Here is a 23,525-nt window from a genome sequence, read left to right on the forward strand (position 1 = left end):
GCTCCAGGTGGGGTCTTGCCAGAGTGGAGCAGGGGGGCAGAATCCACTCCCTCGTTGCCCTGCTGGCCAGGCCGCTTTGGATGCAGCCCAGGATACAGTTGGCCTTCTGGGCTAGGAGCGCACATTGCTGGCTCCTGTCCCGGTTTTCATCCACCAGTACCCCCAAGTCCTTCTCAGCAGGGCTGCTCTCGATCCCTTCATCCCCCAGCCTGGATTGATAATATAGCTCTCATTTATGGCATTCATTGCACCTTCTTCTCTGGAATTTGCTGTTGATTGATGTTTGGATCAGGGTTCTGGTTCAGGCCACACGATTTGAGGTTTGTTGTCAGAGGGACCAAGTGCCTTGCTGTTCAGTATTTAGTACGACATAGAATCAGACCTTTTACTTCTTTGTGCTACTTCTTTCTCTACAAGGTGCGTATAGTACTTCCTTGTCTTGTGAGGAAAGTAATAAGAAGGCAGCATTACGTTTGCTTTTCAGTTGTCTGTGTTGGAGCCTATATAGTTTGCCTGAGACAGGGGAAGTAATAAAATTATCCTTCCATTCTCTTCACCTTCATCAATCCTTCCTGTAGCCACACATAGCTTTCCCTACTGCACAGCATCAACAAGAATCCTTTGAACGAACAAAACTTTGCAGTTTCTTTAATGAAATCTCAAAGCATATGTTCTCGTGGAAACTACAATTGCACATATTCTGTCCAAACTACATACTCATCACAAAGTGTTAGAATTTAATTGTTTCTCTGATTCAGATGCAGGGCAGCTCCTTGTGTTGTCTCACGCAGTTGAGATATTCTGGGTTCTGTCAAAACAAATCAGAATCTTTCTAGCCATGTCTGCTTTTTGGAAGGGAGGAAATTGTAGGGAGCTATGCTGCTATTCCTTTTCATTTAATGGTGACATGTTTTACCAGTTTTGATAATGTATAGACACTTATGCTTCCAGTGTGTTTTTTTAAGGAATGGCACCCTTGAAAAGCAGCAACTTGTTGTGTTCTCCTGTGTGCACCATTGAGGTATTCATTACATTGAGAGTTGGTAAGACTTGAAAAGTTGAAGAGAAACTTACTCCAGGCCTCCACTAAATAAAGAATCATATGATATGGTCCCCAGTCCAAGACCATATGAAAGATGAGCACAGCATGTTTACAGTTATTTGCCTGAATGGGACTGAAATACGCTCAGAAACAGAGCAATACATCATCAAGGGCCACCTGCTTTCGCTTGTGTTATGTGCATTGAATTGGGTCGTCTTTTTCTTTTGTTCACTGTTTTAATCTCTCCAGGAGGTTTGTTCTCAAAAAACAACGCTGAGGAGTCAGCCGCTTTTGATATGCGCTTTGCTGTATATACTCTCTCTGTTGTGGTTCTGTCTTTCCTAGCTACAGGAGGGATATGCAGGCTGCTTCAAGCAAAATTACCAGTAATGCTTTTATTTAAATGTATGTCTGTTCTTACATGTTTCAGAACACCTCAGGAGGAAGGCTGTGGTTTTTTTCGTTAAGTAGAGCTGTTAGCCATGGCCCATAGCTTTGTCAGAGTGGCATGAATAAATGAGAATTCTGTTCCGTTTGGGAACATGCAAACCAGTAGATAGCCTAGCTGAAGGTTCTCTTTCTAAAGTCATTTTGCTCATGTCAGGAAGAGGACAAGAGGAGTATCACAGATTCCCAGGGCTGTGTAGCTCTTCTCAGAGAATGACTTTAAAATGGATAGGGTTGAGTGTGAAGTAAAATAGTCTCTTCCAAACTGGATATCACTACCCAGTTTGGAAGGTCTTGGCCAAAAGCACCCAGCTGCTATTGCGTTTTGATGGCAGCTTTCTCCATGTGGTCATGCTGTCCTCCTCACTCTGAAGGAGTTTCATCCATGGTCATTAAATCTGATATTATTCAGGCAAACGCTCATTAGCTCTGTATTAAAAAAAAAAACAAACACACATACTAGTTTCAAAGCCATGTTGTTCATCCAAATTTTTTAAATTATTATTTTCATTTCTGTAACCTGCAGGTGATGCTATCCACAACCACAGTGCACTGTTCCTTGAGAACAGCTCTTTGAACATACCTTTTTCTCAGGAGAGTCCTGGATCTCGAAATGGATCTGATCAACCACAAGGAGAAACAAGAAAGTTGAGCTTGGCCAGCACACACAGTGAAAACTCAGGGTCAACAGAAAGTTTGTCATCAGCATACCTCACCAACAGTGAGTGAAGCCTGGTGCCATATGCTGTCTGATATAGCAACAACCCTTCTCTCCACATCCTTTCTGTGGAAAAGTTTATTATGCAAAGGAGAATTACGTGCTTGGAAATTTGGGGAGAATGAGAACAGCCTAAGCTGCTGCAATTTTAAGTAACACAATTTAGCTTCCTTTTCTGTTTGTAATTAAGTAGGTAAAATAATAGAAGTGAAGTCACAGTTTTATATTAAGGTGCCACTTACAAATAGCCATTAAGGGTTTCATACTAACAGGTATTTAGAAGCATGTTTGAGGCATGAAGAAATATAGATAGGTAAGATCTATGGACTGGATAGTTAGGGACTGTAGTCATGTATCAATATTCCATTCACTGCTTGGGAAGCATTTGCAATTCTTACTCTATAACATGATCATAAAAGTACTAGTCTTTCCCATACATTTTCTGTGGACCAGGAAGCAATGGGAATCATGCTGAGGTGATTTCCGCTTCCCAAAACTTGGATCCCATACAACTGTTTAGATTGCAGACATTTAAGTGATGATGCAGTCAGTGAGAACAGTACTTTTAACTGACTTTAACAGACTATAAATATCAAGATTAAAAAAGCAGGACTTCATTCAGTTATCTAGCTTAAATGTAAAGACAGCAAGAGATTTATTGAGAAGTTATCTTATAGAAATGTGATGCTATTTTCTTTGGGTTTTTTTTGTAGTTACTGCAAAGTGGTGGGGAACAAAACGAATAGATTATGCCTTGTATTGTCCAGATGTGCTGACAGCCTTTCCAACGGTGGCCCTGCCGCATCTCTTCCATGCCAGCTACTGGGAATCAACAGATGTTGTGGCCTTCATTTTAAGACAGGTCATTGATCTCTTTATTTTTTTCTCTCTGCAACGAATAACCTTGTGATTTTTAATTGCGTCTTCCAGGGGTGATCAGTCTTTTAATCTTTAGTTCAGTTAGATGTCTAACTGTAGTTGCATCACATACAACTGGATGTAGGCATGACAGATGTGGATTTGTGGGAGAGCTGAAGGGGACAGTGAGCCGACCATTAGCACTGCTGGCTGGTATTCTTACTGCTGACTGTGTGGCTGGGAACAATGCACTGTTGTGCATACCTTACTCACCCCTTCCTTGCCCCAGATCAGTATAACCTGTATTATGTATTCATTTTCCTTCTGGTTTTTGAAGGAATAGGCTATCTCCAGTCTTACTGAATTATGTATTTCCCTACTAAATATCAAATTATTAGCATACATTTGATAATAAACCAGCAGTTTGAAAGTACTGATGCCATAAGAAAATCAAGTCTCTCCTGTAACTATACTAGAATGTTTCAAGGCATTGTGTGCATTGTCTCCTCAGAGTTTATTTCTGAGTCATATGATGGGTCTTGTGTTCCTTCTGTGTCAGTAATTAGACAGCAGCTCACGGTGACTTGGGGATAATGCAGTGCTCCGGCCTTTAGAGAAAGTAGTGAGACTGAGAAATCTCACCTGGGGGTAAAAAAAAAAAAAAAAAAAAAAAAATCAAGTGGTATTCAAGTGAAACCTGCAGGATAAGTGTCCTTCCAAGAACACGAAGTGACCCTCACCCAAAAGCAAGTCACAAGCAGTTTAATTTGGATTAACCCAAGAACCTGTGTGTTTTTGACATCCCGTGAGCGATGAAACAGCTGCTGCCAGGCAAACACAATAGAGAATAATGCAGAAAACTGCACAGTGACTTTTTTCATTAAATCAGTTTGGCAGACGTCAGTATGCCTGCCTGTCTCACAACTCCTTTTAGCTGGTCTCTGAGTGTTAACCACCTCCACCTCCTGCTCTCAGTGCTGGTGTCAATGATGTTAGGTCCCTGGAGGCTCACCTGGTAGCTCTGGGAATGGAAGCTCAGTGGCTGAGTTCCCTCCAGTCCGGAACTGCTGTGAGTCATACTGTGCAGTTGTACCGAACCCCCATCTTTTTATGGCCATCTGTGAGTGGACTGTGTAGCAGATGATCTGGCTGGTAACCAGACCACTTGCAGAATTTGTGACTGCTCTTTTTAATTGATGAAATTCTAAGAGTCCTTCACCCTCTTGCTGTCCTTCCAGAGCATCCTTTAGTGTATCTGATTACAGTCAAAATGTATCATTCAGCAATGCAGAATTTTAAAAGCTAATTTATAAAACTTTGTTTATAACTAGCATCACCGTAATCAAGTCAAAGCAAAAGTTGCTGAAGAGTTTTTCCATGAATGAGAACAGTCTCCAGAATAGGAATCTTATTTGATGCTCATCCCAAAGTAGAGGAGAGGTTTCTACTGGAAGTGACAGGATGCAAATACCTGTTTTTTCTGTTCAAGGGCCCTAGATAATTGTACATAGATGTTTCTCCTCTCCTTTGCAGCTCTCTTCTAGCTTTTGTTATCTCTTATTCTTTCTCAGGATGTTCATTGCCTTCAATCCATCAGAATATTCTCCCATCTTTCCTTTCAAATGCCTTGCTGAGCCCGGTTGTCTGTTAGCAATCATTCCTGCTTTATTCTACTTGTTACCTCTGTGCATTCATATCAAGTTGCATTGTTGTGTCTTACCTAGCCTTTATGTGCATTATAGCTTTTAGGATTTAGTAAGTCCTTTAAGCATTTGGAATGTGCCTGTAAAGCAATATGTGAGCTTACAGCTCTACATAAAGGACTGGTTAGTTCCAGCATAGTCTGGACATTCTGCCCTTGCTGCGCATTAAGGCTAATGGCTCCTGAATGCCCTGTGGGCACATATATTTCCTGCACCTGAGCTCCAGTGAATAGAATTTATGCCACTTTGTTAAAAAACACACTGACCTCTCAGCGTTACTATGATTTGTTGCAAGCCAACTGCTTTGCTAAGGCTGAATGCAGCAGGATTTTAGTCAAGGGACTTCATATTTTAAAGGATGTCTTTTAAATGATTCTAGGCCACTCCTCCAGAGAGGGCACCCAGGGCGGAAAACTTCAGCACAGAAAACCCAACTGTTCAGCTTGAGTAATTTTCTGCTAGCTTGTGAAAGAGACAGACTAAGCTATTTCTCATTCAAAATGAAGTAGCCTCATATGCTATCCATGATCCCAGGGTGCAAACCACAGATTTCAGTAAGACAGCGCTTGTGGTTTCAGTTGAAACAGGGCATAACATTTTGAAATCTGTGGGTTGTGTCCTGAAGTCTGAGTGGGACATGCAAGTTTCTTGGTAAGTGTGTGATATTTAGGTTGTAAGAATGTGTAGCCTGTATGACATACTAGGGTTCTGCATGTTCACAAGTTAAGGTCCCCTTATCTTCCGATATTACTAGCTACAAGCCAAATCCTGGGCCTATCACTTACTGCAGTGGGGAATAATATCCAAAAGGTGATTAAAAAACATTCTGCCTGGGTATATGTATAGAAAATCAATACAGATGGAGTCAGGAATCTGACCTCTGCCCCATAAAGGACATTAAAAAATACTTCTGTGGTCTTAAGCTGCTTTACTGACTATGCAGACCATGAGCAGACAATGTGACTGTCACTTGATAACATCCTAATGTCTTCACCATTTTCTCTGGAAGAATGTGCAAGCTCTGTTGTGAATGGAAAAGCTGTTCAGTAAGTACTTGAGATTAAGTGTTGACCAAGAGAGTGAAAGCAGTTTATTTGTCTACATGAGTGAGCATCTGCATGGTGCTTAGTTGCTGGCTGGGGTTAAACCACGACAGATCAGTGTGACCATATGGTCACTGTACCTCTTGCTGCTTTCATTGTGCTTTTGGCTCTGCAGTGTCAATCAGCTGGGGCAGCAGTGTACTTTTCCTTTCTTTGGCAAGTACCAGGACTGGCCAGGCTACATGCTGTTTATTAAAATATTAGCATAATTTCAGGTGATGAGATACGAAAATGTAAATTTCAAGGAAAATGACAACCTGGATCCAGCAACACTAAGTCCATCCAATCCACGAGAAAAATGGCTACGCAAAAGGACACATGTCAAATTGAGAGTAAGTGTAAATCTGAATATATATGGCAGCTATAGAACTTGTGTTTGGTAGTAATTTAAATGAAGTTTGATCTCCCAAAGCATGAGTTTATGTTGAATATTACTGAAGAGCTGAAAACTGCTAACGTAATCCAGAGGCAAACAAATTAACAGTTAGGGAATAGGAACAATTTATTCTTGGTTTATCATCACATGTTCGAGAAAGTGTATTTCTTTCTTTAAATAACAGAGGGCTCTTAGTTTTCAGTTAAGCAAAAAGGTTGTTCTTCTATTTTCTTATGTGCTAGATGAATCCATAACAGAAGAAAAAAAAAATTTCTTCATTCTTCAGGCACCATTTCAATTAGAAGTGTCAGTTAAGATGCATGTGTCTTACACATAATCGTGTGAATCTATAGCACCACTTGAAGTGAAAGATAATTGGCATGGCCTTCAATGTTGTCTCTTATTTGGTTATCTTGAGCACTCTCAGGAGCCCACCATTACTTGAAACTTGGCTCCATCTGAAATAGGAACGCAGGTTTGCTAGATGCTCTAAGGTGCACTGTGCCGTACCTCGGACACATTGTCCAGGACTCTGTTTCTGTGTCCCTGTTCATAATAACATAATAGAGACATTAGCCTCATTACAAAAGCAAACAATACCCTTCCCACCTTCTGCTCTTATTTCAGAATGTGACTGCTAATCACCGAGCTAATGACGTCATTGCAGCAGAAGATGGTCCTCAGGTACTAGTTGGGCGCTTTATGTACGGACCTCTGGACATGGTCGCTTTAACAGGTGAAAAGGTAAAGTCTGAGTAATCAATTCCCTTACTTTTCTGAACCAGCTTTTACTAGAAACAGTTGTTGAATGTAGCAGACATATATAGTACCAGAGAAAGCCTTACAGTGAGGGGAAGTATGTCACTAGCCCCCACCACTTCAGCACAAATATGCTGTAAGTGGGCTTTCCTGATAGCTGACCTTTTTCCCAGTTATCCTTCTTGCATGATGCTGGCCATCTCCTCTGGCTAATGATGAGTGTGCTGTGCAGTGATTTCTGAACCTGACATCCAATTGTACCACCTACTGGAGACAATTGACTTTTTGAGCAAGGTAGAAAAAGTATTTTAGAGTGGTTGGCAAATCATTAAAACATATATATATAGAATAGTTATTCTAGAGGCTAGGTTGCTGCTGTTTCTCTTACACATGGAAGAGTAAAGACTAGTTTTAGAATTGAAATAGTAATGTGACATGATTGGAACTGTCACTCGTAAAGCTGCCTGCAGCAGCCAGGCTTACAGCTAACAAAGCCAAGCATTAAGTGAACACATTTGTTAATATTCACGAAGACTGTAAGAATTTTTGTGGAAATTAACAGAGCAATGCTGCTGAGCTGAGGGTAAAACTGAAGCGTGGAGGCTTCACTTGGCCTGTTTTGTGGTTGCCTGTTCTGCTAAGGTGCAGCACTAACCTGATGCCTCTAGGGATGAGCCTGGTGACGGCATGCCTTCTTTGGAGTATATTTGCTAGTGCAAACGGCAGGGATGGATGTTTCTGGAACCATGTCTCTGATGATCATGCTTCTGTCACAGGTGGGCTTTGTTAACTCCACCAGACATAAGTGATGTGCAGCTTCGGAGATTTTGTTGTAGAATAGGGCATACATGTGCTGAAACACACTGAACTGTCAATATAAGCTATGGTTATATTCTTAAGACCATCACTGCTTCAATCTTCTCCCATATGGTTTGTAAAAAAAAGCAGCTCCATTACTTGAGTTTACATGCAAGACAGGATCACAGATCTTGTCAGATTTTAATGACAGCTCTTTATTAGCTTTTATAAATTCCTTCAGTCTGATCACATTTTATTCATTGATAAGGTTCTTCTGGCACAATTATGAACAGGGCACCAAAGGGGTTCATAGCAGTCCTATGAAGAACACTGAAATTGTATGGTTGCAAGATTTAATAAGGTCTAAGGTCTTCAATTATATCGACTGTCAGGAAGACTGAAGATCAAAGCTGTGTATGTAATGAATCTCCTGGCATACATTATTTGTGCTTATATCCTAGCAATGCCTCAGGCCAAAAGTTGGACATTCTTATAACTGGTACAGTGCAGAAATGAGAAGAAACAGTTTTTACCACACAGCCATTGAACCAAAGGAAAGGCCATCCCTCTCCCACCTTCCCTAACGGGAATTAGAGTAGGGGAAGGATTTATGTCAATTAACAGTGTGGCCTGCAGACTCGATCAGACTTTGAAATGTTAGTTTGCATGCATATAACAGGTAAGCGTGCACATCATGGTGCTAGCCTCAGCAGGCAGGAAATTTTCCTTGAACCTCATTTGCTTGGGGTGGCTCCTGTTGAGGCACAACAGAGTAGTGATAATGGAGATGAGGACATCTGGTCAAGACAAGGAAACAGGAGCTTAAGCTTCTCTGAGAGTCTCTGGCAGCCATATCCTCTCATGCTCCCATGGGACTGAGCACCAAGGTAATCTCAGCCTCAGTCTGTTGACCTATTAGAAAATGTTAATTAACCTGAGGTGGGCTTGACATACCAGTTTTTACTGAGGCAAGGATCAGTCCTGGAGACTACTCTTGCTTTCCCAAGAATTCCTAAAATGTTGGAATTTGTTGTAATGTTGGAATCCAGTTGTAGACTGGATTCATCTTAGCCCTGGGTCTTTGAGATGAATTTGGGTTGTTAAAAAAGACAACATATTCAGCATTTTTGTGTGCAAATGCAAACTAGGTTAGAGGTACATTTCAGCATTTCAGTGCTTTTCCTGAGGCCAGAGGTGTATCTCTGGGATTTACTTAACCCATTATTTTCTGGGCATTATAGTCTAAAGTTTTTCCTCCCTACATAGATGATTGTGTGCTGGCTGGTTGCCTTGAAGTCATATTTCCTTTTCAGAAGGATAGGGATGAACAATAAGCTGTGTTTCTACAGTGGGAAAACAGATTCATATTATGTTTGGGTATTGAATAGAATCCTGTCATTAGAATATCTTGAAAGAAATTGCCAAGTAAAAATGTTAAGATTATCACTAATTATCGCACTGGGGAGAATTCCATATTCAGTGATCAGTTACTGATAGTTTTCATCCTAATTTTGAGGGGTTTCAAAACTAATAGAAATACTATCTGTATTTTTTTTTTTTTACACTTGTGTGTTGTCCCTCCAAGGATCTCAAGTAACTCTACACAAAAGACTATATTTAAAAATCTCTTGATGTGGAGAGGGAAAACTGAGCCAGAACAGTTCAAAGACCACAGTCACCAGAGAGCCGTTCTAGTAGCTTTCACATTGATGTTGAAAAAAGAAAATGTTATCTGAAAGGATTGTAGTTGTGCAGATTTTTCAGAATTCCCAGTGCAAACTTACAAACTATTTTTCTGAACAACACATGCACACGCACACCCCCTGCCCCCATCTTTAATGGCTTAGGAAGGGAATAGAAGGTAAGAATGGAATGGCTGAATAAAAGAAAGTTAGAAGTATGATTCTCAAAAGAAAATATTTCTGTTCCTGGTTAGGTCTTGTATTCCTTTGCAGGTTGGAAGGTAGTTAGAATTTATCCCTAGCAGATCATAAAAATGTCTTCCTTGGCTCACTGTCCGCACTAACGGTGCATTTGAAAGTTGGAAATTCAGAATCAGTTAGGGTACAAAGTGAAACTTTCTCCTGCTTGTATCATCCAAGACTTCAAAGAGGTAGTTGGTACACATTTGTATTCAAACTGTGAATTCACTTTGCAGTCAAAAAGCAGAAGAAAGGAGTAAACAAACCCATTGTTTGATCCTGATAACACTTCTGGTTCAGCAATACGTGTCATTTCTTCCCTTGCACCAAAGCTCATCCGTTAGAAAAATGGAGTTCTGAATTTCATCAGTTCAGAATGAATTTAGTGTTATTTAGAGTTACATCCCAATGTCATGTAACATCATTATGTCCAAGAAGAACAGATCTACAGAGTTATCGAGGCTATTCACACAAACAGCATGATTCCATGAGCTGCTGGCAAATCTTGTAGAGCATCTGGCTGCATGTTGAGCACTGAAGAAGTCTACATAAACCTCATATGCCTAAGTTCTGTAAAAACTGAGTATAGAAGGAAAGCTTGGCAGATACCTCCTTCAGATTTACTGATGTACTTACTGCTAAAAAGTGCCAGTTCAAGTCAGACAAAATATTTCATACACTTCATGTTAATTTTGATGAAATATTTCAGTTGAAGAAAACCATATTGATGAAACCTTTTGAAAAAAAAAATCTTGATAATTTGAAGAGTTTAGGTTTTGCGTTTGTAGGCAAGGTTATGATTAGAGAAAGATTTGATTTCACTAATAACCAGATGAATTTTTCCATTTTGTAGGTTTAGTATGCAAGAACGTAATATACACATGTAAGCTGAAATGATCTTTTTTCTAGTTTAGGGTTCTTGCCAAATTTCTGAGCTCTATACCCTCGTCTGACACCTGCAGTGCTGAGCGCTTTAAATGATGAAGGCAATAAGCTCTGGTATTCTGTGTTGGAAGTGTTTTCTAACTGAGAGGACCTTCTGTGAAGTTTTTACTGAGTTTTGAAGTTCCTTCAAAATTCCTTGGGAGCTTTTAGTACAAGCCATAGTTGAAGATACTAATGTGATCTAGTTTCCTTGTAAATAGGGAGTGTGTTAGTGTGATAGTAGTATCACACTAGATGACTGTTTTGTTCTTTTTGCAGGTTGATATCTTCATAATGACTGAGCCATCTTCGGGTAGGTGGGTGTACTTTGACACCGAGATATCCAACAGCAGTGGCCGGGTATCCTACAGCATACCCAAACAGAAGAGACTGAGAGTTGGTGTGTATCCCATCAAAATGGTGGTCAGGTAATAGCTCCAAGCTGGAACTACAGCTGTGATAGGTTGTTGTGATCAGGAAGACACTGAGGTGTGCAAGATTGAAGGGGGTGTGGAGGGAGATTTTGGTCAGTTAGTTATCTTTTCTTGGTCTTGTCACTGTGTTGTCATCTTAGATTTGAAGCGGTGATCGTCTGTTTACTGGCCAGTTTGGAGGTGCCCAGGCCAATGGGTTTATCACTACTGCAACACAAATTCTCAGTGCAAATCAATTTAGGAGCGCTTGGTCTTGCAAAATATGGGGACTGGATGACCACAATCAATCAGTCTTCTTGGGGCAAGAATGTATGACTTGGGATATTTTGCAACCTGTTCATTGGGGAAAAGACTGTTGAAGGGTATAGGTTTGTGCTCTTCAGACTGAGAAGAAGCTTTTCTTATTGAAATTATCAGTAGAGGCTGTACTGCCTTGCTCACACCCACCTGTTTACCTGTTGATGTCAGGCTGATCAAAAGAGTTACCTTAATTCTGTACTCAAGACCATGCTTATTCTAAATTGGGGGGGGGGGGAAACAAACCCTCAGCACCTGAAAATAACAGTTAATTGAAGTAAAATCAGTCTGCTGTCCAGCATTTCTTAAAAATCTCTATGTAAAGCATGAAGTATGAAGGTGTGTGAAATAAAAATTGTTGGCCTAGGTGCAGGACTGGGGTAACTGTGCTTTTAAAACAATGTTACGTTTAATAAGAGACCAGTTTGATTTAATACAGTGTTTTAGTTTAATATTGCACTTAGAATTAAATTGCCTAACCACTTAGGAAGTAGCTTTTCAGCTTCCTTTGAATCCCTGCTTTGGGGGCTAAATCAGTGGGATGAATTTTGCTGAAACAGAATGTGTTGTTACCCACTAGTTAACAAAGTCCAAAGTCCATTTACAATCTTATGTAGTGCTAATTGAGGAGGAAGAAATGTTTTACCTCAGTGTAATAGAACAGACAATCAATTCAAGAAAAGAGAGTTACTTAAAAACGAATTAAGGTGTATTCAGAAGCTAAACTCCCATGGGCTTTTAGACTGCAGGAGTAAATTTCAAAGGGGAATGAAAGAAGTTGTGCTGTCTTTGCTTGTTAAGCTGTGCATACCTATTGTAAAAATCTTCATCGACAGATATAAATGTCTCTATCATACAATAATCATATTTCTAAAGGAAAGAAGATGTGGTCTTCAGATTATGTTTTTTAGGGAACATGAGGTCGTGGGATGGTAAGAGCTTTGGATCGCTTTGTGCTTTATTAGTTTCTTAATGTCCAGACCTCTTGCAAAAAATACATTGTGAGAAGAAGATTGCATTTCACATGCTTTTTCATGAGAAAAGACATAGGTTTGTTTGGGGTGGGCTTTTTTGTGGGTTTTTTTTGTTTGTTTTTTGGGTGTTTGGGTTTGTTTTTTTTTTTTTTTTTTTACTTTTCTGGATTGGCATTCCCATTGTAATTTGCAAGGATAGAGAGAAGGGCTAGTATTACCAACTGTTTATCTAATGGAGAAAAGCTGATTTGTGTAAGTACATGCCAATAGAAGGTGCATATCAATTCTTTCCTTGTAATTTCTAATAGTTTGCCAGTAACTGTAGACTGCCAGAAAAAAAATATAGCTAACTTCTGTGCTATGTGTGCATGTACGTGTGTGTGTGCATATATATAGTATTCATGTCTTACGTGTTTACATACAGATAGCACATTTGAGTAGTAGTTTGAGTACTTCAGGCTGTTTTGGGGTTTTTTTCCTAATTCTTTTAGGTATTTATACACAAGTGATTTCTTATTAAAATCAGCTTCCAAATTGCCCTTTGAAAAGCTATATCCTAAAAGTGTAAGTTTTAATTACCCCATATAGAACTGAAATCAGAAGCCCTATCTGACAGTGATTTTTGAAGCTGTAGATCCAGACAGATCTAATTTCAGGTCTTAACTAGAACGTGCAGAAAATATGTTCTGACATTGTGCTTTTTAAATGTATTTATTGCCTTGACTCTCCAGAGGGGACCAGAGCAGTGCTGCAAGTTACCTGACTGTGCTTCCCCGAGGAATGGAATGTGTTGTGTTCAGCATTGATGGTTCATTTGCAGCAAGTGTTTCAATTATGGGAAGTGACCCCAAAGTCCGAGCTGGGGCTGTTGATGTTGTCAGGTAAGTGAGGTTTGCACACTTCACTTTTTAAATTTCTGCCTTTCTTGTTTGAACACAATAGGAAGGTAGAGGGCAGAACAGTTGGTTTGTTTTTTTTTTACTAGATAAACAATTCTTTAAAGTACAGTATTCTTTGCATATACATTTCTATACTTGCTTGGACGTCAGGTCTGCCTGATTTTCAGAGAAATCTTAGAATGCTGTGGTTTACTTTGAAATCTGTAGTTGCCTAAAGATTAAAAGTTGCTTCTTGGGAATATGGCCTTAAAGTGTGTGCAGTGAACTAAAGATGATTCCACGTGTGCTGTAATTAGCAAAGAGTGTATTTTGTGTTTCGCTAACTTCAAATAACGACATACTCCTACTTGGGAAATAACAAGTGCCATGAATGCAAGAGCATTTTTTGGAGGAAAAATTAAAAGGCCTTTTAATCCATTCTTGCAAGTCTGTTAATGTCACACTGGACGGGGAAATACAGCTCTCATTTTGGAACTTGCATGGGAATGGAGGGATGTCAGTTTTCAAGGGTTTCTACTCCTTACAGCTGAAACAGCAGGAAATCTCATTAAAGGTTTCAAATGTAGCAGGGCTTGATATGTAGCAAGGTCTATTCTAAATAGATATTTATATAGCTCTCACATTTTATATAACTTATTATATAAGAATCTCTCTTGCTTCCCTCTGTCTCCCTCAAGGTATAGACATTGTAACTTAATTCCTCGATAGGAGCAGAGAGTTAGGCATGCTGCTTTCCACTGGTTGAAGGACAACATCCAGCTTCTAGCTGGGTCTGTGCTGAGCAAAGAAATGCTGACCTGAGCTGTGGGTATTGTTTCTCTCTCTGCACCTACATAATTTACCTGCTTTTTCTGACAGACATTGGCAGGACCTGGGATATCTGATTATCTATATTACTGGCCGTCCAGATATGCAAAAACAGCGTGTGGTTTCCTGGTTGTCTCAACACAACTTCCCACAAGGGATGATCTTCTTCTCAGATGGACTTGTTCATGACCCACTGCGACAAAAGACCATTTTTCTCCGGAATCTTATGCAAGAGGTACTAGAAACCTGTTTATAGCCTTAAAACCTTTTTCCAGAGAATGTCATTCAGTGAAGTTAGAGATTGCCCTTCCTTTTAAACAGTAAATCTCACTGGCTGTCACAAAGTCTTTTTGCCATTCTTCTTTCTTTTCTCACTTTTTAAAGAGCAAGGAAGGCTGATAAAACGTCCAGGGAGGCCTCCCAGCATGACAAATAAATGCATGAACTGATAGTTCTTTCCTGTGTGCATATCTGTAGTTCTTGCTGGCATGCAGGCAAACAGATTTAGCTTTCTGTGGATTTAGCATTCTGTAAGAATGAGGTTGTTAACAATGAACTCATCTGCTGCTTCATTGCAAAACAAGTGCCATCCTTGTAGTGCATGGTGTTCAATAGAGTGTTCACTTTGGAAGTAATATTTGTTTCAGTGCCACATCAAAATCTGTGCCGCATACGGTTCCATGAAGGATATTTCTGTGTACAATGTCTTGGCTCTGTCGCCATCCCAGATCTACATAGTTGGACGATCAACAAAGAAATACCAGGCACAGTGTCAAGTAAGTAACTCTGGCTACTCAATTGGGAAGTCCTAGGGTGAACAAGGAAATGCATGCATATGAATGCATGTGCAAACACACATACACATAAAGAAGTTAAAGAGCAGAGACAATGTTTCATATAAAGAAGGGCAGTCTTGGTTTCAGATGAGGTATTTTGTGGCGAGGTGAATAGTAGACAATCGAGTGGTCATAGATTGTATCTGCAAGTGTGTGCATCGCATATTGCTGAATGACAAAATGGAACAGGTCGCTGAAAAAAAAACAGTGAGGGGAGAGGATTATTAGTACTCTGGAGGTATCTGACTGGGATGCCAAAGATAGGAACTTAATTCCTCACAGAGCTCATAGGTTGAAGCAGCAGTAACTTCTCACTCCCTTTCTTTCCTTCCTATTTCAGTTCCTCAGTGAAGGTTATGCAGCCCACTTGGCCTCGCTGGAGTTCAGTCTCCAATCACGACCCAAAAAGAACAACTCTCGGATGATCTTGAGAAAAGGCAGCTTTGGCCTCCACTCCCAGCCTGAGTTTTTGCGCAAGAGAAACCATCTTCGCAGGACTATGTCTGTCCAGCAACCTGACCCACCTTCTTTGAACCCCAAGCCAGAGCGTGCCCAGAGCCAGCCCGAATCGGACAAAGATCATGACAGGCATTTGCCCTCCATTGCTTGGGTTCAAGGTGGAGGTCACAAATTTGAATCTGTCCCCTAGGAAGCTTGAGAATACAGATCTTGGGTGCACCCCATTGAACTTGTAGGCACGCCTCAAAGATAATATATAGGCAGCTTCAAACCAAGAGATGCAGAGGGGAATGGATGAGATGCTTGGGTTCAAGGTGGAGGTCACAAATTTGAATCTGTCCCCTAGGAAGCTTGAGAGTATAGATCTTTGGTGCACTCCATTGAACTTGTAGGCACGCCTCAAAGATAATATACAGACAGCTTCAGACTAAGAGACGCAGATGGGAACCTGTACCTCGGAGTGTTCCCTGCTCTGGAATCTGCCTTCTTACACCAACTGGGGAACTTTCAGTCTGTTCCTCTTGACATGTTTATTGGAAAATTCAAAAACAATCTAAAATTATTGCAAGTGCTTATAACATCAGAGCAACAGGAAATATCTTTGGTTATTTTTTACAATAGATATAATAAAATGTGCAATAAGAGAAAAAGCTGTAACAGGCTGATTTTACTCAGAAGGAGGATTGTGGTATCAGCCAACTAGCTGCACCCAAAACAGTATAAACAGTAGGCTCCATAGGTTACAGAGAAGGTTTACACTTTAAACAGTCGTATCTGTTTCCACTTCACTTCCCATAAAGCGATACACTTGCAAGGGAAGCAGAGGTGGGAACTACAGTAATGAGTGGTCAGGATTTGTACAGCGAGATGCTTTTTGGGTGCCTTAAACCCAAGATTTCCTTTCAGCTTCCGGTGTTGGTCAACAGACCCCAACATGGGCACTCGTGTTTGTGTGAGGTGCTGGACATCAGGTAAAGGGGAGAACTCCACTTATGAACCAAATCATAAAAACTTAGTGTTAGAAATAAGTGTGTCTGCCACAGTTTGACACAGTTAGTGTTGCTGTATACAAAGTAATGTGCAAGTGTACACAGATCACATCGTTTTGTGGAACTTGGTGACTGTGCAAAATGTGTGAACTACTCAGAGTAAGGAGATGGCTCTGACCGTCTCAGTCCAAGGGACAGATCCTAAGATGGTAAGCTAAAGGGAACCCTTTTACTAAGGGATCTGCAAACTTCAGAGCAATCACTTTTTTCATTATTCTAACTAGAATCTTTACACTGGAGGAGGAAAAAAATGTAATGGAATTCCTGTGGGTAAATGGTTTACCTTTTCATGCTTTATAGCAGCTGCTGTGTTAAGACAATCTGTAACATTCTGAATTGCAGCATTTGAGCTTCAAAGAATGGACATGCCAAATTACAGGTGCCAAATAGATGTTTTCCTACTGATTTAAATTTCTCTCAGATCTCTCAATGAACTTACTAGAAGTAAAGTGTGTGAAATTTTCCCTAAGTGGTAACATTTCTAAAGTGTTGTAGTTAGTTTAACATAGTAGCAGTTTGCAGATTGTTCATGCAGATACTTCCACTGCACTAAATTCACCGAGAATTTTCGACTAAACTGAAGCATGTTTTATGAATCTGCAATGAAGTTACAAGTGCACATTAAAACCCCTGTTCTTTAAGAGTTAAAATCCGACTATTGACACAGCGAAACCTTGAAGTCAATAGGAGATTTCTTTTTCAGGTTGGTTGGTTTGTTTTTAATTTCAGGGAGTTGGCCTGGAGAGGGTGTTGTGCCTCTTCCCACCCCTCTTACTTTCAGGTTTTCCTAGGCTGTAGCTAGACCAGAAACAGTCTCAACAAGTCTGTTGGTTGATGGTTTTGAAAGTTGACATGTAAAGCAAACAAGACATGCGATGGAAAACTACTGTGACAGTGCAGAAGTAAACCTAAGTCTATGCTCCCTATTCGCCCAAAAGTTTCCATGTGCTTTTTGAAGGGCATGGTTAACGTGGCTTTTGCCTGAAAAGGCAGCAAAGAAAAGTAGCTTATAAATTGAGATCTTGGATTTTTTTTTTTTTTTTTTTTTTAGACATTACTTGGCAAGACTGTCAGTTACCTATTTCAAACTTCCTGAAAGAACTCTGGCACATCAGTAATTTGTTTTTTGTAAAGCTTCCTTTAAGGGGAGGGGTAATCTTTGCTGAAGATTTAGGAAAAGTATTAAAAGTTTGGTAGCTCGCACTAACTGGGAGCAGGTAACTACATCACTGAGGGCTGGGATTTATGCTCTGTTGCCAAGTCAGCCAGCTACATGGAATCAGTCTTCAGGTTTACAAACACTTTCCCAGTAGTATCCCACCTAGTTCTTTAATCCACAAATTTGGAGGAATAATTCTGTGTTCTGTCTTAGCCCACTGTGTGAATTAATTCTCAGCACATAGTCCATTTCTTCTCCTGTCCTCTGCAGCTAGGACAAGATTGCACAGGTACACCAGACTCCATCTCCCCCTAGTCAGTTCACAGTGTGCTCCTGCTTGCTAGTTTTAAATAGGCGTGGAAATCCAAGGCTTTTGAGGGAGGAAGTCACTAGGCAAATTTTAGATTTGCTGAGGGAACCTAAAAGCCGCATTGATTGATCGCAAAGTCCTTTTTAAGCACGGGGTGTTGTGTAGCATGTCTCCTGACAGAAATCACTGTTCCTGCTGCAAAGTTCAAAGCTAGTGTTGCTTTAGCCATCTACCTGTACCATCCAAGAGACTCCAAAATCTAATTTTCATTTCATAAGTTGCTGTAGTAGAAAGGCCTGCTTCCTTTCAAAAGAAGGATCTGTGTGTAATTCTGTGACTGTATTAAAGGAGTTGGCATCTGAGCACAAGGTTAGAGAAACCTCCGACGTTGTTAAGGTCTGTCTCATACTCTTGCAGACACAATGCCATTTTGCAGGGTACCGTGTCATGAAAACCCTAATTTTGTGTATTTCTATTAATAACTAGGTCACCTTTACAGTAGTCACTGTGTTGGCTTCTCTTAAGAATATTGTGAGCTAATAGTAGTAGAACAAATGTGTGCGTGTGTGTGTGCGCGCACATGATTTAGAGTGGTAACAATTTCAAAGTTTCTACACATGGTATTGAAATCAAGCTGAAAATATTTTCCCTAACTTCATTTCTTACAATATATGAGAGCTCATGTAGCCTTTGCATAATTCCTACACTACTTACTGCTCAGGGATAGAAACGGTTATCTCCTGATCACATGCCTCCAGCTTGAGCACTTTGGCAGTGATACAGGCATTAGCTCGGAGCTTAAGGCTTCATGTGAATTAGAAGCTGATCTTCTGAAACATCAGATGCCAGATGCATTTGTTTTGAAAGCACTAGCCAGTTGCCACTAAAATGTTAAATTAACTTCTGTTGGAGCTGAAAGTATGAACAAGGTGAGTGTGATTTTAGACATCCCACATCTAAGCTGGCAGTTCAGCAAATACTCTGTTGCAGTGGCTGGGCACCTCATGCATGTGGAACTGGCTTTTTTTTCCTGTCCTGCCTGCCACTGTGCTTGGGGTGATCTAGAGGTTTGCCTGATGAATCACTAGTATCACTAGTTTTATAGCATAATATTTCAATGATGTTTTCTCTTAAAACATTTCAGTTATACGCTTTGTTCACATGAAACTGGACGCAGTGGTTCACAGGCATTCAGTTTGCAACTGGATTTCAGTTTTGCTTGTGCTTTCGCAGGATTATCAGTCCTCCTAAGCAGGCCGTTTGCTGAGGATAAGCTTGAGCCTACAGTCATCTTATTCTCTGATTGCAGTTTCTCATTGCTGCAGTCTCTGTGTAGTCAGCACTTACTTAAACTTCATAGGCTATGGAAGTGTTAAAGCATACACATAAGGGAAAGGGACAGAGAAGTCAGGCACAAATGGTGGGTGCCCAAGGAACACAGACTTATCAGTAGTTTCTGCACCTTTAGTGCCTCCAGTCTGTTACAGAAAAGCACATTCTTTTAACCTGCTGAATGGAGGAAGCATAAGTGAAACTGCAAAACACAGAACTGTTCTTCCAGTGGATGCGAAAGCAGCAGTACAAGTCAGTGCAACGTAGGCCACAGTTAGAAGCATTTTCTTCTTTGCCCTGCTAGTATGGATCCAGTTTTAAATTACTGTTAAAAAATGGTGGTGATTAATAGCAGTGGTAGACTTAATCTGAGATGAGATACTGTGAACACACACCTTTACAACTGCGGTGTTTTGTTTTTGTATGTGTATGCGTGTGTAACTGTTCGAAGACACCTGAAGTGAAGTTTTAGTTCTGCTTTCAAGCAATTTTGTAACCAATATACTAAAAAAAAAACCAAAACACAAACACAGCAATGGCTGTTTATTCAATTTTGTTGTCTAGTTAGGTAAGTTTGAAAAAAAGATACTGTATACAGAGTGCAGAGTATTCCACAGACCTGAATAGTGATGTTGATCCAAATCTGCTTAGTTTGAGTAACTTTTTTGTTAAGTGTTTGCATACACTAGTGCTCTTGGAACAGATTCTTGCTTGACCAAAGTACTCTTGTTTAGTTTTGTGGCATGGTTTGTATCTAGTCAGCATAAAATTTTGTTAGGTGTAAAAATGACATGGCATTGATAATTCTTCTTGTTTATTGGGGTTCATGAGAGCTGCCATTTTGATTTGTTTACATGAAAATAGTCTTAATTCTTAAAGATTACTTTACCTGTTCCTCTAGTACCTGGGGAAGTCACTTCATAACGAGTGAAAGTTTTAACTTTATTTAGTAGAAGTGGAGCTATTGGTAAACTAGAGAAAAAAAGACCCACCTTAATCTAATATTAAAATAAGCAGAACAATGACAGTTCATCTGGAAGCTCCACCATTCTGCAAAATAACCTTTGTTTGCCATCATTAGTGAAAAAGTTGTCTCATTTGTACATTGCAGTCTTTAGGCCAGGGCACTACCAACGTTTGTATTTAAGCAAATCCCCAATACTTAGTTCTATAGTATCATCATGTACTTCACAGAATAAATTTAGAAAGAAAAAAAAAAAAGAAATTTGTCCTTCTTTCTATACTGTTTCCTGTCTTAAATTTGATAAATGTTTTTATTAATACCTGAAACCACTAGGTAGTTTCAGGTTTAAAAAATTTAAGTGCAACAATTGTTACTGAACAGATAGGATTTTTCCTGTGTGTGTCCCCCACCCCCGTCTTGGATCTAAGCCACAGAAAGGTGAGTACACCATAAAAGTACTAGATGATTGGAGAATGAACACCTTTTTAATAAGCTCACTGGCTTAATAATGGAGAGAAGAGATTGTACTCTGCAATTTCATAATTAATTTTTCTGATTAAAGCTTGAGATATGGTATCTGAACTCAAGATTTCTGCATTGAATTGTTCATTTCAGGCATGCAGGGGAGAAAGTGGCACTTTACATTCTCATCCGGAGCTGGTACAGGAACAGAATTCCCCAAACCACAAAACTTTCCAACTTACCTCCTCAGCTTCTCTAAGAGCAATGATTCTTCATGGCCCATGTTCATAGCTTCAGCATAAATTGTGGGTTTAACAAGGTAATTTGACTTCTATGATGTTTAATCACTCAAGTATAAATATAGGCTCCTACAGATGATCCTGAAGTCAGTCTCCCATAAAAAATGGAGGTAATAACACATTTTTTTGGATGAAAAGAGCTCTTTTTTTCAGAGATGAGAAAGGGCCCGGAGCAGCTAGAATCCTGTGCCATGGACTCTGGAATTGAAGTCAGGTTGATATTTCCTCTTTTCTTCATTTTAGTTCAAGCCCAAGGTAAGGGGATTACAGTTTACCCTCTATTTGTATTTATCTCAATAAGGTACCTTTGAAACTGGATATAATTGTGGGGGATAGGGGAACATGGAACAAATTTGATAGTTCGTTTCTCATTTGTAAGGATGTACAGAACTTCTTAGGGGGAAGACAGAGGCAGGTTTACTGTGATGTGCTGGTAGATGGTATATCAGAGATTACAACACTGAAGCATAATTTGAAGATTGCAAGCTTTAAAGATAAGGTTATTCTAGGAGGACTGGTGTAAGGGCCCAGAATGGCAGTTCTCTCACAGAACCCCTAAGCCTTCTGCATAACTTATTTTTTGTATTTGTGGGGAAGGGAAGGGGAGAGTCCACTTAAAACTGAATTCATACAAGGAAACTTGAAATTGTACATGTTCTTTCAGTCTATAGTTTTATTAAGTGCATACTTTTAAATATTGTCTGTCAGTGAGAAGGTTCTATCTGGTGACAAATGTTTATACTTCTAATGGCTGCCTTGTAAAGATTTAAAAATGTACAGTAATTTCTTAATATGAAATAAGAAGTAAGATTTCTACAACTGGTATAGATTTTGATGTGAGGTGGTTTTTAAAATCTTATAACAGATCAGTCACTTAAATAAAACCTTCCTTGCCTTTAAGCAAAGAGTGTCACTGATTTTTCTTACCTGTGATGTGGGTAGTATTAGATCATCATTGTACATGTCCTAGTAGCCAGTGGAAACAGTATAAATAGAGGCTGTTTTAATACATCTGAAATAATACTTAGATCAGAGGTTGACTCTTCACAAAACTCCAAGCATCCTTCCTTTTGAAAAGTCATATATGAAAATATTTCAGTAATGAGACACCATCTTTGTGAAAGCTTTATAGAAGTATTTTCAGTAGATGCAAAGAATAACTTCAAGCTACTGTTCCATATAGAAAGGTGGTTAAAAAAACCAACAAAACCCACAACACAAACACACACAAAAACTACATCAAGAAATAACAGAAGCTAAAGCCCTCAGTCATCTGAAAGCATGGAAGTCAGGGTTGTTGTCATGTTTCCAGGCCTCATTAATAGTTTCAGTATTTTAAAACAACCTGGTTTGACAAGAAAAAAGAAAAATTGGAAGCAAGTTTAAACTCGATGCTTACAGATACATCAGAATTGAACAGGACTGCTTCCCCTATTTATACTCAATACCATTAAAATTTTAGTAGTTCCAGTTTTACTAAATTACATGTGCATCTTAAAAATTATCAAGTAGAGAAGTTTCCCAAATCAGTCTTTTGTTTGAAGGTTCATCTGAGAGTGTATGTAACCTGAAAAGCCTGCACAAAGCTGCTACCATGGAAAACAGCCCTGGTGTTGCATTCTAGAAGCTTGAGAAATCTTTGCTTTAGTTTGAAAAACTAAACTTTGCTAAACTGAATCTCACCTACCAAAAAAGGCTTGTCAAATGAACACTACCTGTATTTTACTTCTAATTACTTTTTTAAAAAAAGTATCAAATGCTTAGTATACTTCATCAAATAAAATACCTGCACTGTGATATTAGCTAGTAACAGTAATTGTAAGAGACTACATTAATTGTAGTAACCAATTTCTGTGTATAATTAAAAGACATGTTCTAGTACAAAAGCAATGTTTAACTCAACTTTCAAGATGGTAATTAAAGCAGCAGCAAGAAATTACAATGTTGCTCTGATTTGTCTAGAGCCCAACTACTTAAGATAGGATTAGTTAGGCTAATCTAACAGCAATCCTTAAGGCTGTGAGTTAGAGTCCTAATGTGGCTCCTCTCTTGTGGTGTGACTCCACAGAAACGTGTTGCCTTGGAATGGCAGTTGTGGTCAGAACTCAAACAAGCCACTACTGTTTCATTAACTTCCAGTTAAACATGATGCTTAATTTTTGCGTTGTTTGTATATAGAAAAAAATTGTTAGGCTTTCAAAATAATGGACCAGTACTTTTAGTATGCAAAGTACTTGTACTAAAACTCCTGGCAGTTGGATACCAGTCTAAATACTACTGTTACCTGTGATCACCCTTCATAAGTCTGTGACCCTTGCTCAGTTCAACATAACTTTCAAAATACTTACTATCTTACAACAATCACTTTTAAGATGGTCCCTCATCTCAGCAGGAGATAATACACCATGGTACAATTTTGATTGGCCTGTTCACTTGAAAAGAGAAAGCAAGGGAAGGGAAGTCCTGAGCTGCTTTGTCAAGAAAGATTATAATATGTAATAGCTTGCTCAATATATAGAGTGTACCCTTTCAAGTGCTACATAGAGCTCTCCTTTATATATATACTCATAAACAATAGTTGCAGCCATCTCTGT

The 23,525-nt window shown here is 39.5% G+C and overlaps 1 protein-coding gene across 1 annotated transcript; it reads left to right on the forward strand.

Moving 5' to 3' along the window:
* Window positions 1-2,015: 2,015 nt before the first annotated feature.
* Window positions 2,016-15,555, forward strand: PITPNM3 (PITPNM family member 3; the record flags this gene model as incomplete). The annotated part of the gene is made up of 9 exons (XM_010293746.1): window positions 2,016-2,210; window positions 2,921-3,069; window positions 6,087-6,203; window positions 6,875-6,991; window positions 10,930-11,078; window positions 13,087-13,236; window positions 14,113-14,296; window positions 14,709-14,837; window positions 15,238-15,555. Coding segments are annotated over 9 exons (1,499 nt in total), but the record flags the coding sequence as incomplete, so codon positions are not given.
* Between the last annotated feature and the right edge of the window lie 7,970 nt (window positions 15,556-23,525).

The sequence above is a fragment of the Phaethon lepturus genome, unplaced genomic scaffold (genome assembly GCF_000687285.1).
Source record: "Phaethon lepturus isolate BGI_N335 unplaced genomic scaffold, ASM68728v1 scaffold47948, whole genome shotgun sequence".
In the NCBI taxonomy this organism is placed as follows: Eukaryota; Metazoa; Chordata; class Aves; order Phaethontiformes; family Phaethontidae; genus Phaethon; species Phaethon lepturus.